This window comes from Oxyura jamaicensis, chromosome 2 (assembly GCF_011077185.1).
Source record: "Oxyura jamaicensis isolate SHBP4307 breed ruddy duck chromosome 2, BPBGC_Ojam_1.0, whole genome shotgun sequence".
Lineage (NCBI taxonomy): Eukaryota > Metazoa > Chordata > Aves > Anseriformes > Anatidae > Oxyura > Oxyura jamaicensis.
The window spans coordinates 114,452,660-114,468,974 of NC_048894.1; the positions used below are offsets into that span (position 1 = coordinate 114,452,660).

A 16,315-nucleotide genomic window follows, 5' to 3' on the forward strand; every position below is an offset into this window, starting at 1 on the left:
GGGGGGGCGGGGGAGGAAGGAGGAGGATGAGGAAGACGAGGAGGAGGAAGAAAATGCCTCGCCCCAGCCCCGAGGGGCAGCCGGGGTGGGGGAGAAAAAAAATAAAATAAAATAAATAAAATTAAAATAAATAAAAAAAACACACCCTGTGGTGGTTGTTTACTGTACCATATGGCTGCAGGGGGAGGGGTGGAGGAAATGTCTGCCGGTTGCTGAACCGGTGCACTCATTATGTCCGATGGAGTCACAGTCACCCGCCTCGCGCCTCGCCTCGCCAGCGCTCAATATCAAAGCTTTCCCCCCCAGTTTCCCCCAGCTCGCCAGCCCCGATTCGGGGCATGGTAACTCCTCCTCTCAGCCACCAGCTGAGGCAGATTTTGGGGCCCGGCGTGCCCCAAAGCCCCAGAGGCTCTGCTTCGAGCATCCCTGCGAGCTGCAGGGCCTCGCCAGGAGCGAGACAGAGCACTGGTGGCTCCTGGAGAGCGGGCACACCACGGGTACAAAGGCTCTCCCTTCCCCAGGGCCTGTGCCTCCCTCTGCCAAAACCCGTGCGGATCTTTTGTTTGTGTGATGCATGGGCTGCAGCTCGGTTTTGAATCCACACTGCCACACATGAAACGTGAAAGAAAAATAAAAATGCTGCCAGTATTTTTTTTCAGTTTGTTTCGAGATGAAAAGCTGATCCATCTCAGGGCGTTGCGGAGGAGTGGGATGGGTCACAGCGGGAAGTTCCTGCCACCAGTGCCTCGGGGAGACCTGCGCTGAGGTACACTGTTTCTCTCGTGAAGTAGCAGGTTGTGTCGGAGGCACACTGACTCTGGAGAGCTTTCTCGGCCAGGGTCAGTGGGACGGCTTTGAAACGGCTTATGCCTTTCCTCTCTGTGATTCATAAGACAGGTGCTGAACCTCTGTATTATTAGAGAGATAAAATCCGCAAACTACGGTGTCTGAGAATAGGCAACTATACCGCTATCCATATTACCTCGTGAAATTGAAGTATTGATTTTTTAAAGCATGGTTTGCTACTTAAAAGACCGATCCTGTTACTATTGTAGTCAGTGGGATTTTGATATTGACAGTAGCGGGAACAGTTTTTGCCTTTAAAATGGTCTATTTCACAGTATTATGGTAATGTCATTCAGTAATTCTTAAAATCAGTCCTCCTGGTCTTGGACATTTGAAAACATTAAGGTACAAATTATTTCAGCTCAACTTATTCACCACATTTCTGCTCATGTCATGTCCAAAGTTTTGTTTAGATAAATAAGATAGATAACTTATTGCTCCAGATGGTTGTGGGTGGATTGAACCTAATAGGTACTCCAGTTACATGTTTTTGAGTTTGTTTGTTTGTTTTATTATTTATTTATTTTCTAATTCTGGTTTTACAGAAGCCTACATTTAGAAAACCATTTGTAGATCTCCTCTTGTGCACAGCTTAGACTGCATTTGGTTGCTCACCAAAATAGCGTGCCTTCCAAAGAAAGATTAGAAATATTAAAATGCAGCCAGCACAGTGAGTGGTGCAGTTCAGCTGATGTTACGCAAATGTGCTGATCCTACTGCCCATAGATAATATACATTTGAATCTTGGCACCTGCCATCGGATTGGAATTCAGAATGAGAAACAGCAGGCCTTGACGTCTGGAAATAAAGGCAACATAAGGAAAAAAACTGTCCTGTGCCTATTAGTAAATAATAATCTCCAGCAGCAAAGACAAATAATAAGGACTAAAGAAAAATGTGTAGCTCTGCAGACATCAGATAGATATTGGGGCTATTGTACCATGGTGAACATATTCACATTAACATTGCAAGGAATAGCCAGCACCTATTCATTATTTGCCTATTTGTATAAAGAGAAGCTTTTTAGAGCCTAGCAACATTCTGTTTAACTACTTTCTGCTATATCATTTCTGTGATACTCATTAAATTAAATGTTGACTAATAAGATCCAATTCAAAATGAATACTGGGGAGGATACACAGAATTTGTTTTAAATTCTGCTGGAATGAAATTTCAGTGAAAAAATGTAATAAAAAAAAGCAATCTGTTTCATCTTCCTCACATTTTCCAGGCAGTTTGAATTGCTAGACGATTAGTATCTTAAGGTTGTTCTGTATTTATAGGTGGCCAACAGCTATGCTTAGTTGCATAAATACTGGTTTTGAAGATCAATAGTTGTCTTATTACCAAATTAACAGGAAGCATTGTCCTTACTTTACCTAGTTTATTTCATTAGTTTTATTATTGCTATTGTGAAATTTGTAATATGCAGTTTCCAAGCTGACTTTACTTTCCCCAGCCTCCACCTCTCCCAAAGCTGACTTACTTTCATTAGGATGAGCTCACAGGGAGCTATTAAGTGAAAGTTTGTTTATCCGCTATTTGCTTTAACACTTTACCACATTTGTTCTCTCATCTCGCTTTTCTTTCAGTCTTATTAGAAGCAGCTCTTCTCTAATGTAAATATAGTTCAAAGAGACACGGAAAAGGGAAAGAGGTGTGAATTCTCCCCATAGTACATGTCCTAATGCAAAATCCATAGAAACAGGAGAATATTTAAAAACAAGCCAACGAACTACCTCAACAGTGTGACTGAGGATAAGCATATGGGTTGCATATGTTTAGCTGGGGAGGGGAAAGGATGAGAGATACACAATTGTAACGTACTTAAATATATGGAGAGTTTAAAGGACTAAGATCAGGCTCCTTCCCTGAACAGTCAGAATCTGAGGACTTCTGCAGTGGAGAGCTGTCTGGGGTGATGAGCACAGCCCCAGCATTGCAGCAGGTTGTATCACAACTAAGGAGGTGGGGGCAGCTTGCTTCTAGCAGTATTTACAGCTGGCGTTGGCTTTGCTGGAATTAAGCCTTCATATGTACTTTCATAAGCTTTATAAACACTTTTATACATTTATCAAGCACTGGTCTATAATGTTGGAACATGTAATGGCATAAAGGGCTAGCAGGTATAGATAAAAGATTCTTTACAAATGGAGGAACTTTGAGCATATTTTATTGCAAACCCAGCCACTGCCACCCAGTCAAGTGGTATGGACTGCCAAGGGCACTGAGTGCACAGGGCAGGTGCTTTTGGGGTGGGTTCCTTCCCCAGACACCGGCCACTATAAAACCTAAGCATTACTGAAGGACTGCACTGTGCCTTTGAAACAGGAGCATAGTCTTTGTGCTAAAATAAATAAATAAATAAATAAATGTTTCACAGGCCTTCTGCTTGTCATGTCCCACAAGGGGATTTTATCCCATGACATTTAGGATGACAGAAGTGGTCCTTCATAGCTCTTGGATTTCACCAGCTTGACTCCTTCCAGCTTCCTACAGCTACAGTTTTTCAGCTCTTTTGTAGGTCTGGTAGATCACTCTTTGGATCCACCAGACAAACCGCTAATGCAGCTTGAATATTTTCACGTAACCTTCTACAAAGAGCATTGTTTATTTCCCTGCTTTCAGATTACAGCAAACATGATATAAGCAAATTTGTCAAAATTTTTGAAGTTTGTATATCTGAAAATTTTCCTGACTTAACATTTATTAAGAATCAAATTTATAAAAAAAAAAATAAATAAAAATCAGGCAATTACCTGTAAATTTATTAAAGTTCAGAGGTAAATAGCAGAGAAGGCACAGTTCATTAGAATTCTATTAATTAACATGTTCTACTTACCGCTACTAATAAAATTTGACGTGCTTTCTCCTATTCAAGAAAGCTTTTTTTATTATTATTATTTGTTTTAACACAGTTTTTGAAAACAGCTCTTTTGGTTCAAGTTGAAAATGTAGGATTCAAGTAGGAATACAAGTAAAAGAATATTTTCAGTTCCACTGTTTCCTCAATATCCAGTATATCTTGCCAAAATTGGGCTGATTTGAAGAGAATAACATTAGAATTTGCTATACAGAAGGGCAACAAGAAAGGAAGTAGTTTTATTTTAACCAGCTTTAGTTCTAGAACTAGCTTAATTTCTATTGTTTTATCATTTGCTTTGGCATAAACATAACTCCCTGACAGCTCTCTGTATGCTAAACCTATTTCTCAGTTACACAAAACAATGATAACCAGGCGTTTTGCACTGGTGGAACAAAGTGGAGGATTTGTGTAGGTTTTCCAAAAAAAAAAAAAAAAAAGTGTCACAGTCCAATGAGTTTCCAATACACATCTCTTTGAGAAGTTCTGTTTTTTGCTGACGCATCCATGCAGAACTTATACTCTGCCTCCTTGTGGGATAGTCCCAAACTGAGACAAAAAGGGGTAACTAGAACAGGGTCTGTCTGAACTACAGGTTTTAGATGGATGCCTGGCATTGGAATAGAGTATTCAGTAAAAGGCGGCTGAGCTGTTTGCTCAGACACTCCAGACAGAGTTCTTCTGTATTATGGCAACCGTAGCTTTGGGGCTTTACTGAACCCTCAAGATATAAAAAGATAAAGGTTATCAAAAGATGTCATTAAAATATATATGTATATATGACTGTGTAGATTAAGGGAGAAGAGAATGAGTTACATTCTTTATTTTCTTCCACTGCTGCGTCTTGAGACTTGCTGTGGGACAGGTCACCTAATTAGATTTTTGCCATTCTTAATGGTCAGGCTGGTCAAAAGCAAAATCTTTCAGAAATTTTATTCACCTGAAAGAGCCAATTCCTCTCATATTTGCAATTAATTCTCTAATAATTCTACTTTTTTTTTTCCTTCCCTTTTTCCTCCCACCACAGTAAGAGTTTGCTAATAATTGCAACAAGAACCAACAAAAAAATGCTTGCACGAGTAGGCAAAAATACAGAGGTGAACTCAGCATGTTCCTTCTCAGCACACGTGGAGTAAATGGGAAAATGGAGGTGGTCAGTTGCAAACTTTCCATGTAAATCACTGCGATCTCATGCACTGATCCACATAGGATAGTGCTGGAGCTCTGAAACATGCCCGTCTCCTTCCTTCTTCCAGGGCAGTAATATCCCTACAGCAACGAGCCATAGGAAATGCTACTGTCAAAGTGACCAACAAACCATCTAGTCCCAGTCTCCAAAGGAGTCTATAAAAGATGTTTCAGAGTAATCAGCAAATAAACAAATAAATCCCTAAGCAAAATGTGATGCATCTAATTGAATTGTACAATAATAACCAAATTATTTTCCTCTGCTAGCGTCAACCAACATAAGAAAACCTACCTAAAACTTATTAATACAACTAGACATGAAGCAAGAGCAGAAAGACTGAGACCAGCAGCAATACTAAAATTCAGTACAAAGGGGAAGGGAATGGGAAAATGCTGGGATTTCACCACACTCTACGGGTCTTTCCCTGTGTTGACCGTATGGGTCAGTATACATACCAATAAACTCTGTATGGACCCGTGCACAGAGAGCTGCTGCATAAATAACGCCAGGTAACTGCAAGGTGCTTTGCTGCAGGTAAGTGTCATCAGCAGTGCTGGTGCTCCCAGGGGAACAGAGGAGGAAGGGCAGGAACGTGACCTTGTCCTTGCTTCTGCTGGGGTCAGCAAAGCTGATCGGACATAAAGAGCATCCTTACAAGAATCATGGAGCTATCACTCTCCTAGGAAGAGATTTTGGCTGAAGCGGTCAGACTTTCTCCTGAGGCTGCAATGACCTTCCAACCCCAATACTAAAAGCTATAAAACAATGGCCTAGCCTTGAATTTACCTTTTAAGATAGTTGTCAAAAATCTCACTAGAATGGAATAGGATTAAAAAGGGTGGGTACAGAATTTTCTATCTGTTGTTGATCAGTGTTTACGCCACACCACTTCTCTCAACTTTTCTCTACCTTTTTGTATCTTTTCTGTTTCCTATTGTGCATTTTCTCTTAATGTTCATCTTTCTGTGTGGTATAACCAATTAAAATATATTTCATTTGGAAGTACCCCTTTTCTTTAATTAGCTCAGTTACATTCCCCGGACCTTTCATCTGTCTTGACCTTTTGGAGATGAGGCAAATGCACTAAGCATGTTATTAAAGGCAAGGACATATCATTTAATTAATGAGAAGAATGAGAAGTTTTCAATATCATTCTCTATCCTTTTCCCAATGCTGATTTTCATTGCCCTTGCTATGCTTATTGAAGATATTCACTTATTGATTTGTTTGAAATTATTCCTAAATATTTCCCTTGAGATATTATGCTAAATCTGTACATTTTAAATGTGATTGAAAAGCTTGAAATCTTCCACTCCTTTCAAAAAGCTAGTGTTACAGTGGCATAAAATGTAAATTATCTGGCAATGGTCTGCAGGGAGTTCTGCCTGCCATGATTTCTCCTTTTGTCCTTTGTTATGATATTTCTATTTTCCTTCCCAATCCTTCCTTGACTTGCTTAACCTAATTAATTTGCATCTCCATCCAGTGTTGAAACCTCTTTATTTGTCTGGGTTTTATCTGTATACTTCATATATATCTCTCTGTGTGTGCATGCACACTGGACTGCACTTGTATAGCTCTAAGTCACTTCCCAACTTTTCACCAGCTTTAGATTGTCATCACAGCCAAAGTTTCAACCTAGCTTTAGTAAAGTCAGTATCAGAATGTTTTCATTTCAGAAAGAAACCAGAAGTAAATTTTCACCTGAAAATTACCTTTAGAAGACTTCTGAATATGACGGGTAAGAGGAACATAACTGGCCCTTCCAAAATCTAAACCAGTTGCATCAACCAAGTACACTTCATATTGTCACTTAACAACTCTATTTTTAATGGTTTTCTTAATGATTTATTTTTCTGATGTTGAAGTATGGTTCACTGGTCAGTTATTTCTACCAACTATTTTCCCACTATTTTTTTTTTTCTAATAATAGATTTTTCTAATTATTCATATACCATCACCATATATAGTAGGAAATAATATATTTTGATAATATTTTGGTTATTTCATTCTTGAATTCTCCAGTGTTCTTGGATTTGTATTAATTCTGATGGTGTACTGCAATTTAATATCTCAATTCACCATCACCTTTTTCTTTATTTCTCTATTTCTGACAATTCTTCAGTTTCATTCCCCAAGAAATGTAAACCCAGAATAGGCATTTCCTCATTACCCACCACAAAGAAGATATCCACTGAAAAAAAATGAGATTTTGTGAAAACTTTTCATCCTGTTTGATTGTCTTTTCTGTCTGCTGAAACCTTTGGCCATACCTTAGCTGTTCTTCTCTTGATGTATCAAATAATTGTGTAATTACTTGCTTGTTATTTATCTATCAGGTCAGGGCAATAATCATTAGTTAATTCAAACATCTGATTTCTCATGTGCCAAGACAATGCTGCTTTAGCCTACAGATCATGCTTTAGCCTACAAGTCATGGTTTAGTGGCAGCCACTCCAGCTTTGAGTCTGCCTTAAACAAAAGTCTTCTACAAAATTCACTTGGCTGTATTGCTAGAGCTATGCCTAAGTCTGCAGGCAACAATGAAAGAGTTATTAATTTAAAATTTGTATGGTGAGTTAGAGCTGAAAGTTATTTAAGTACAAGTGATGTAATCTGTATTTTTTGTTGTTCTTGTTGTTTGTTTTGATTTGATTTGATTTGATTTTTTTTCCTTTGAATACAGTCAAAATATTACAGTATCCATCCCTTCTTGTATTAAAATCTTTGGGGTAACAAAATTTACAAAACCTTCAGACACACCGGCCTTATTAGAATATAAGATATATAACCTCTCATTTCCTAGAGGAGCCTAATTACAGCTCAAGTCAAAAAGGCTGAATGAGTTTCATCCTAGGCTCAAGTATGTCATTTAATAAAAATTGCCCTTCTGAGTCTATACAAAATATTTATTTCTGGGAAAAAAAAAAAGAAAAAAAAAAAAAAGTGTTTGCTTGAGGTTAAGGCTGCCATAGATCAGATTTATTGTGTAAAATGTTCGCTACAGATAGCTCCTTAAGTTGACAAGCATCCACAGATACAACTAAATGGTTCAAATCCTACAATTCAATTTCAGCAACTAGCTCTAATCCCTGCACATGCACACAGTAAATGTGAGGTTTTTCAGGTTGCTAAATTATTGAATAAGCAGTTAGAAGCCTGAACAACTACCCTTGCTTAAGATGATTGTCTATAAGGAAGTCCATTGCATCTGGAAGAATGTCCAATGCCATAATTTGTAGCGAGTCTTTCTTGCCTACCTGGATATTTTATGTTCACAAGCCATTAAAATATACCTTGCTAGTGGAAATGTAAGGTTGTTTGGCTCATCTGTTTAAACAGAACAGAAAAGTAATTTAAGAAAGCTACAGGAATCACCTTCACTGCTTCTGCAGGGCAATGCCAACAACTCCCATGCACCAGCAAATATCATCTCCTCCTGAGATTTTAAAGCCAGAGAGGCTTCTGGCAGATCAAAAATTACATATACATGAGCAAAACATCCTTTATATCCTGTAAAGCTCTACTCATCTGGGGCAATGTGTTGATCAGGGTCACCTACTCAACAAAGAAAAAAAGGATTCCTGTGATGCTCTGCAGTGCACGGGAGGTTGTAGAATCTGGTAGGATCCACCTGGAGATCCATGTTTTCTGGCATGCTCACGATCTTTCTCCAAATTTACCACATTTATATCTCTCTTCAATATTAGTCCTGCTTGTTTTGTTTCTCTTTTAGCAGCAAGCTCTCAACAGCTGTACTATGTGTACTGGGGAAGATCAGGACCCAAATCACTTCCATTAGACCAAAACCAACAGCCGCTAGTTGCCTTCTCCAACAGCAGACCAAACATCATGGTTTGGTGTGAGCCCATTTTAATTTATTCCCATAGTGTGAAATTAAGTTTGAATCATTAACTCTGACATAGCCTTCTTCCCATGTTCATGATAAGCCCTCTCTACATGAAGTCTTTCTGCGTATTTATGTGTAGTCTCTCCAGAATGTATCTACTTTCTATCTAGAGCATTGAACAAGGACAGTGGTGAACACCCCAAAAGTTAGGGAAAGAAACAAACTATCAGCATTAAAAGATCAGACAACATACCATTATATTGTACCGATGCCTATCAGCCCATTTGAGCATTAGCCTGCTGAAAAATGCCTTCCTACCTCTCAGTGATCACAGAATCACAGAATCATTTAGGTTGGAAGAGATCTCCAAGATCATCCAATCCAACCTCTGACCTAACACTAACAAGTCCTCCACTAAACCACATCCCTAAGCTCTACATCTGAATGTCTTTTAAAGACCTCCAGGGACGGTTACAACCACTTCCCTGGGCAGCCCATTCCTATGCCTAACAACCCCTTCAGTAAATAAGTTCTTCCTAATATCCAACCTAAACTTCCCCTGGTGCAAGTTTAGCCCATTCCCCCTCATCCCGTCACACAGCCATGCAGCTACAGAAACAATACTTGCTACCTTTGAAGACAGTCAGCATGCAAGTGTGTGAAACAGAGTCTCTACCACGTTGCATCATGGCTGAATCCAATGCAGCTTCACTGGCAAGAGGCTATGGAAGAACAGCAAAGATGCAAGTCCATTGTTACCTCAATAAGGTTTCACAGCAGCATGCATATTAAACTGGAAGTGTTTATTCTCGATCACTGGGGAGACTTGGGCTTTCACGCTACAACCCTGGCCATTACCAGGTGATAGCACCGAATCTGTCATCCCCTCTCTTCTGTATGCATTACCATACGGGGTGGATATATCTAGCAGTTTTTGTTATGGTATTTACTAGTGTTACAGAAGCACTTCAGAATAATCCCTTTTTAAAAATTTGCTCTCTTTGGCTCATGTTTCTTTGGAAAATTCTAGCTCAACATTGTTACCACGAAATCTCAAATCTTCCTCTCCCGTTGCCTCTCTGTCACACGCGCACACGCGTGTGGAGATAGCATCTTACATATGGCCACTAACATTTTTTTCGGTTTCAGGACGGAGCTATTCTCCTTATTCAGGAACACTGAGCTGAATGCCTACATTAAGAGTTGCCAACTAAACCAGTTTTGTTCCATCTGCTATGACCATTTTCCAGCACTATCTGTCTGATTCACCAGCCTCCTTCCCCACGGAGTCCATTGGAAGGTCTGAAAACGACACGACGGAGGCTGCGGGTAACCGGGGGAGGCGAAGCTCTGGAGAGCTGAACTGGGAAAATGCGGCTGGCAGATAAACGGGACAGATACTGCAGGGCTTGAATACAGCTGCTGAGCCTGGAAGGTGCATTTAACAGGACTGTAAACTACTGCAGAACCATACCCTGGGACAAATTACTGCTCACCCTCAGCATCACCTTTCTGTGGTACTTGCTCCCATTATGCATTGGCAGTTCAGTAGGCTACAGAACTACCAATATATATTTGAGAAACCCTTTTATTCATTTTTGATATCAGTGGCTACAAAACCAGAGAGAAATGCAACGAAGCAAGGCTTTGTATTTTCAGATAGCCATAAAATGCCCCCAAATAATGAACATAATTTAAAATGCAAGATAATTTAAAGCACCATGTTTTGACATATAGCTATTTTATAGAGTGATCTGTTTCTTATATTTTATTGTTCATAAGCAAAGTAATTTATATAAAATCAAATGAACCATAAACTCATATGCCCATCCACTGTTCTTCACCACTAACAGAACAAGAGATGGGCTGGGATACACCCTGTTCCTCAGAACTGACTGGCCTATAATTTGTAAGCCCTAAATCCTGTAATCAGATTGAGTAGTACAGCCCTACGTGCGTGGAGAGCCTCCCTGTTCTGCTCGCGGCAATCCAAGAGGTACCAGACCCTGCTAGGGGATCTGAAGATTGAACTAAACTGAACAAAATTTGGTTTCTGAATGAAAATCCATTCTACACTTACAGTTGGAAAATATAAAAGAAGACACAGGAAAATTTGTACATTAGGCTTGGGATTTCATTAAAGTCTGCGGAGTCATTCCAAATGAAAAACGACCAAAAAAAAAAAAAAATCTAAGCCTGGTGTTTGAGGTTATATTCTGCTAGTTTGCTAATTGCACATTCTTTATCAGAGCTGTATCTCACAATGATTTTAGCCCGTCTTATTTAAAGAAAAGTTCTGCCTAGAACCTGCTGATACAGCTTGGGCCATTATTTTGTACCTTATGTTTATGTCAAGCTTGATTCTAGGAACCGTATTGAGGTCTATGGATGACTTAAATCAAGAGAAAGAGCAGTGGTGAAAATAAAATTGTTTTCCAATTGCCAATCAAAAAATAATTCCAGTTTAAGAACTATGCAGAAAAGACACGCACAAAAAAAAAAAAATCCACCATAAAAACCATGTACACAGCTTAAAAAGATACTATACTGGTAATATTAGCTCCACACCTCCTTATGGGTTGTGAGTACCAACCATCAAAACCCGATAGCAATTGCTGTCAGCCATTTGGCATATTTGTTGGCTTAGCACGTTTATACAGCGTGTCTAGGCTAGGCATCATCTCACGATTCGCATAAAGCACAGCTTGGGCGTAAAGAAAGAAAACGCGCGACGGTAACGGTAGCGATCTGGAAAGTTGCAGAAGTGAGATGCTCACCGAGTTGCACATACAAATAGTGTGCTGTGTGCTGTCCCACTCTGGACCTAAAATGGCTGTTTTGCAGGGGATGTTGTTGCTTGGTGACCAACAGTGCATCTCCTAGGCCACAGAGGGACGTGAACGTTCAGAAATTGATTTGTTCCTGTTGCTCTTGAGGAGACCATACCCAAAAATAGATTAAGCCAGCACATAATCATCTATGCATTCTCCTTGCTGGTATGCTTAAACTTGGTATTTAAGGCAGGCCTGTGATTCTGAGCTACTTACCAACCAGGCAAGGAAAAGGCGGAACAAAACCTAGCGTGCTACCGTCCACAGAACAGGAAAGTAGACCAAGCCTCAGCTAGTGTGAGGCTGCAAGACACCCTTGCTTCAATTAAGTCTGTGTTGTACATCTAGCCTGTTCCGGTGCAACCTCCCAGTTGCTATCAGGCTCTCTTCCTTTCATTAGAATCAAGTAGTTAATTAGCCCCAGCCTGTCCTCTCTCCTTCTCTCTTTCCCTTTAACGCAGCAGTAATGATGTCTAATTACCAGCAGCAGTGGATTACAGCACCATCAGGAGCAAATCTCTCTGGCTGACAGCAAAGCTGAGCAGCAAATCTTAAAGCTTCAAGGAGAGAATAATTCCTAACAAAGTATTTGAATATTATTTGCTTGTTTTTGACCAGCTTGTGACTTTAGAGTCCAACTTGTAATTTCATCCATCCCGTTATTGCAGAGGGAGCGCTCATGCTGCCAGCAGTGATTAATTTTAAATTGAAATTACTTTTACCTCTATGGTGAGATCAAGTGATGCACAGAAGAGGGAGAGGACAAGGGAGGGAATCACAGTTCGGGGACCTGTTACCAGTTGCGTCTCTCTCCAGACAAGCTCAACTGTACGTGATAACAATAAGAAAAAAATAATAATCACAGTACGTGGGGGTGTCTCTAAATGATCATAAATTAATAAACTCTTAACTAATTAGTAAGAGTCAAAGAAATAAGAGAAAAGGCGTTAAAGGCTTACCAACAGTTGCTGTCCGGTGAAAAGCCAATGTTTCCCCCAGTAACACCATTTCTGGCTGGGTGAAATTCTGGCCCTATTTAAGTAATAGGAGCTCTGCCACTGGGGCAGGGACTGCATCCCTGCTCCGTACCACAGGGCGTTTTGGAGCACCCAGCACCTGGCACACGCTGCCCCTGCCCTAGCAGAAGTTCACACCTGTAATTGCCATGCTATAGGTCTATAGAAATATCTCCTCTGCCTTGTGCAGTTGGATAGCAACACTGGCTTCATGTTTTTCGGAGGGCATTTGTTTCTCAGAGCTGCCTGCAGTGTAAGAGTGCTGAGTACAGCCTCTTCTTATTTCTGCTGGACAATGGATCTGTGCTGGACAGCAGAAGGAAAGAGGGATTTTTTCCTAAATGCAAGACCATTTCCATAAGGAGTATTATGTCCTTGTTCAGCTATTGTGCAGATATTCTGAAACTGCTTACGAATATTTCATGCTAAATTTCCTTTCTTGCTTTTATTATGATGCCTGCTTGGTTGCTTTATATATCTAAATATAGTTATTTCTATACAATTATGAATACATGTATGCATTTATAGGGACATTCACTAGTATTCACAGTTGAGGGTCCTCCAGATGAACAAAGGTAGGACCAGCAAGGTGCCCAACCTCTTGCTGAAATCTCCAATGGAAAAATGAAAAAAAAAAAAAAAGAAAGAAAGAAAGAAATAAAGAAAAAAAATGACTATTTGACCTGAAAATAAAATAGAAGAAGGGATGCAAGGAGGTACTCCAAGCTCTCATGGCCAGGCAAAGGTGGGAGAAAATAAACAAGCTGATCATCAGTGAATCTTGTGTTTCAGTGACCCAGAAGAGCCTTTAATTTTTAAATTCCACCTCATAAAAGTAACGATAGCCTTTTTATTTAGCAGGGTAGTCAGCGTAATTTCACTCATAAAAACATTGAATTTGCTTACAGTTTTGAACTTGCAGTAAAAAGGATAGTCTTAGGAATAAAAGGTCTTTCCTGCTGGCTCTTTGCAATTATTATCCCAGGAAGCAGAAGAGATATTTAAAAATTCCAGCCTAAATGGAGACTTTTGTTTTCGACAACTTTTATGTGACTTCCATTTGTTGTGAAACTGCATGGAAAAATAAACCTGGTCTACAATACCTGCTGGGGTCCGAGATTAACCATCAGTCACCTAAATGTGGGAGAGACATCTGCCAAATTACCCAGCCCTATAGGCACACCTAGAACGCCTTGGTGAATAAAAGCCACGGAGGGGGGACAAGCTCCCTCCAGCGCTTCCCCTTCGCTCTCAGTCTCCATATCCATAACCTCCTCCAAAGGGCTCCCCCACCTCAGCCTGCCCATGGCCAGGAGGCCGTGCTGGCAAAGGGGCCCATCTCGCCAGGCCCTGGGAATGCCCAGCTCGGTGCCCTGGGCGAAGCAGGCAGCGGCAGATTTCCCCAGCAGCCTACGTCACGGCCAGGCCCAGAACGCTTTCCCGAGCAGCCCCCTTCGCTGCGCCACCCACCAGCCTCCCCGGCGGGCCAGGATAAGCTGCCACTGCAAATAAAAAAGAGAACGGTGCTCACCCGAGCCCAGTGCCCAAGCCGGAATATTTTTAATTGCCGGGTTTCCTCTCTCAGCTGCCCCCCCCCCCCCCCCCACCGCCCCAGACGCAGACAAAAGAAGCTTAGCTTGCGTGACCCGGAGCACAAGAAGTAAGAATAACGAGTTCAAAGGCAAAACCTACTTGGAGCCAACAGTTCCCATCTTCTCACATAGGAAAATCTGTAGCCTCTGCCACCGCCGAGCATAATAACCCTGCCGCTGTCAGACCCGCGCCGGGCTCCGCGACTCCGGAGCCTGCCGGGGGATGCCACGCTACCGATTGGCATCAATGGAGTTTGGGCTTTATGGCTGCGAGACTCGCGCAATCCCAGGAAGAGTAACAAAATAGAGCGTGCGGTCATGTGCGAGCCCATCTCCCTTTGTTGAGCATCCTCTCCCCGCCGCCGCCACCAGCATCCGAGCCGCGCTCTGGAGCCAGCGAGGCGCGTTCCCCCTGCTCGCCGTCTCGAGGGCTGCGGTCTAACAATAAATAAATTATATATATATATATATATATATATATACAGGGGAAAAAAAAAATAAAAAAGCAGGCGAAAGCCCCGCTCTCCCGGGGAAACCCCCCGGAGCAGGCAGAGGGGCTTTGTGCCAGCTGCCTGCCCCGCACAATGGCCGGGGCCGGCGGCGGGACAAAAGCCGGGGCCGGGCCCGCAGCCCCGACCCGCACGGCCACCGGGGGCACCGGGGACACCGGGCACCGGGCACCGGGGACGCGGGGCACCGGCAGCGAGGCGGCGGGGTGTGTTTGGTGCGCGCTCGCTTTAAATAAAAGGACCACAAAGAGCTCGGCGGTGTCTAATGTGACAGGCAAACGCAACATGGTGATGATGACTTGGGGGAAGAGGGAGGAAGGAGCCAACTGTGGCTGCGGCTCCCCCTTTGCCTCTCGCTCCCGGAGCGGGCTGCAGCGGCCGACATAGAACAAGGAAGACAATTCTCTACTAACCGTGGTTTTGACTGGCACGTACAGCACTTGCTTCCCTCCTCCAGCACCACCACTGACCTCGTCCGAGTTGCCGAGCTGGAAGCCTTTAGATTTGACCCAGAATTTGAATTTGGCGTTATCCGTCGAGCTCGACTCGGAGCCGTTCAGGAGCTGGACGATCCGCTCGTATTTTTTACGGGTCACCGTCTTGGTTTTCCCCGAGTCCCCGTAAGTCCTGAGGCACCAGTCCTGAAACTGCCGGTACATGTCCCGCTCGCCGCTCTCCATCGTCTCCCGGTGCCCGCGCGCGCCCCCGCGCACCCCCGCGGACACGCGCGCCCCCCGCGGGCCGGGCCCGGCACCTGTGTGCGCCCCGCAGCGCGCAGCCCCCGCCGGGGGAGGGACGGCACCGAGGTCCCGGCGCAGGCAGGCAGAGCCCGGCTGCTTTTTGTGTGTGTGTGTGTGTGTGTGTGTGTCGTGGGGCTGCTCCGGGCGGGGGGGCGCCGGGGGGGGGCCGGAGGGGGGTGGGGGGCAGCGGTCTGTTCGGTGGAGTGGCGAGGTTCTCCTCTTTTTTGTGTGTTTTTTGATTTTTTTTTTATTATTATTATTGGACTGAAGCGGGGCTGGCTGGTGGAGGCTCCTCTTCTCCTTCCTCCCCCGGTACGTGCTGAGTCCCTTCAATAATCGCGCGAGGCAGGACTATCCCGCTGGCTCCGGCAGCCTCTCCTCGCCCGGAGAGGGTTCGGGCGGATAAATAATTAAAATCCCATCCCTCGGCTCAGCGAAGAGAAAAGGAAATATTGACTCGGGTCCTGCTTCTTCTCCACGCATCAGCTGCGCCCGGATTCACCCTGGATAGCGCAGGTGAAGGGGAAAAAAAATAAAATATAGATAGATATATATAAAAAAAAAAAGGCGAGAAAAAAAAAAAAAAAAAAAATCCCACCCTCCTCCTCCAGCCCGGCAGCCTTCTCGAAGGCTTTCTGTCTCTGTCCTGGCGGGCTGTGCCTCTCCCTAAAGCAGCCCCGCCGCGCAGGATGGAGGCAGCACTGAAGGGCAAGCTGCTCTCCTCGCTCCCCCTTTATTCCAGGGCTGGGCGGTTTTGCCTTACATCTCCCTGCTCCGGGCATGAAGGTGCTGGAAAGAAAGAAAGTTCTTACCTGCTATTTTCTAAGCCTAATACATCCGATCGGCGTTTTAAGTGCATATATTTCTATTTTTAATTTA

The 16,315-nt window shown here is 42.9% G+C and overlaps 1 protein-coding gene across 4 annotated transcripts in view; it reads right to left on the reverse strand.

Moving 5' to 3' along the window:
* NOL4 (nucleolar protein 4) overlaps positions 1-15,585 on the reverse strand; it is a 190,992-nt gene extending 175,407 nt beyond the window's left edge. For 2 of the 4 annotated variants that reach the window (XM_035317859.1, XM_035317857.1), the window contains exon 1: positions 15,110-15,585. In XM_035317859.1, coding sequence (XP_035173750.1) covers positions 15,110-15,376 — 267 coding nt within the window. In that variant the 5' untranslated portion in view covers positions 15,377-15,585. Of the gene's footprint in view, positions 1-14,287; positions 14,597-15,109 lie in introns of those variants that run through there. The other 2 variants (XM_035317858.1, XM_035317860.1) reach the window with 2 other exon arrangements.
* Between the last annotated feature and the right edge of the window lie 730 nt (positions 15,586-16,315).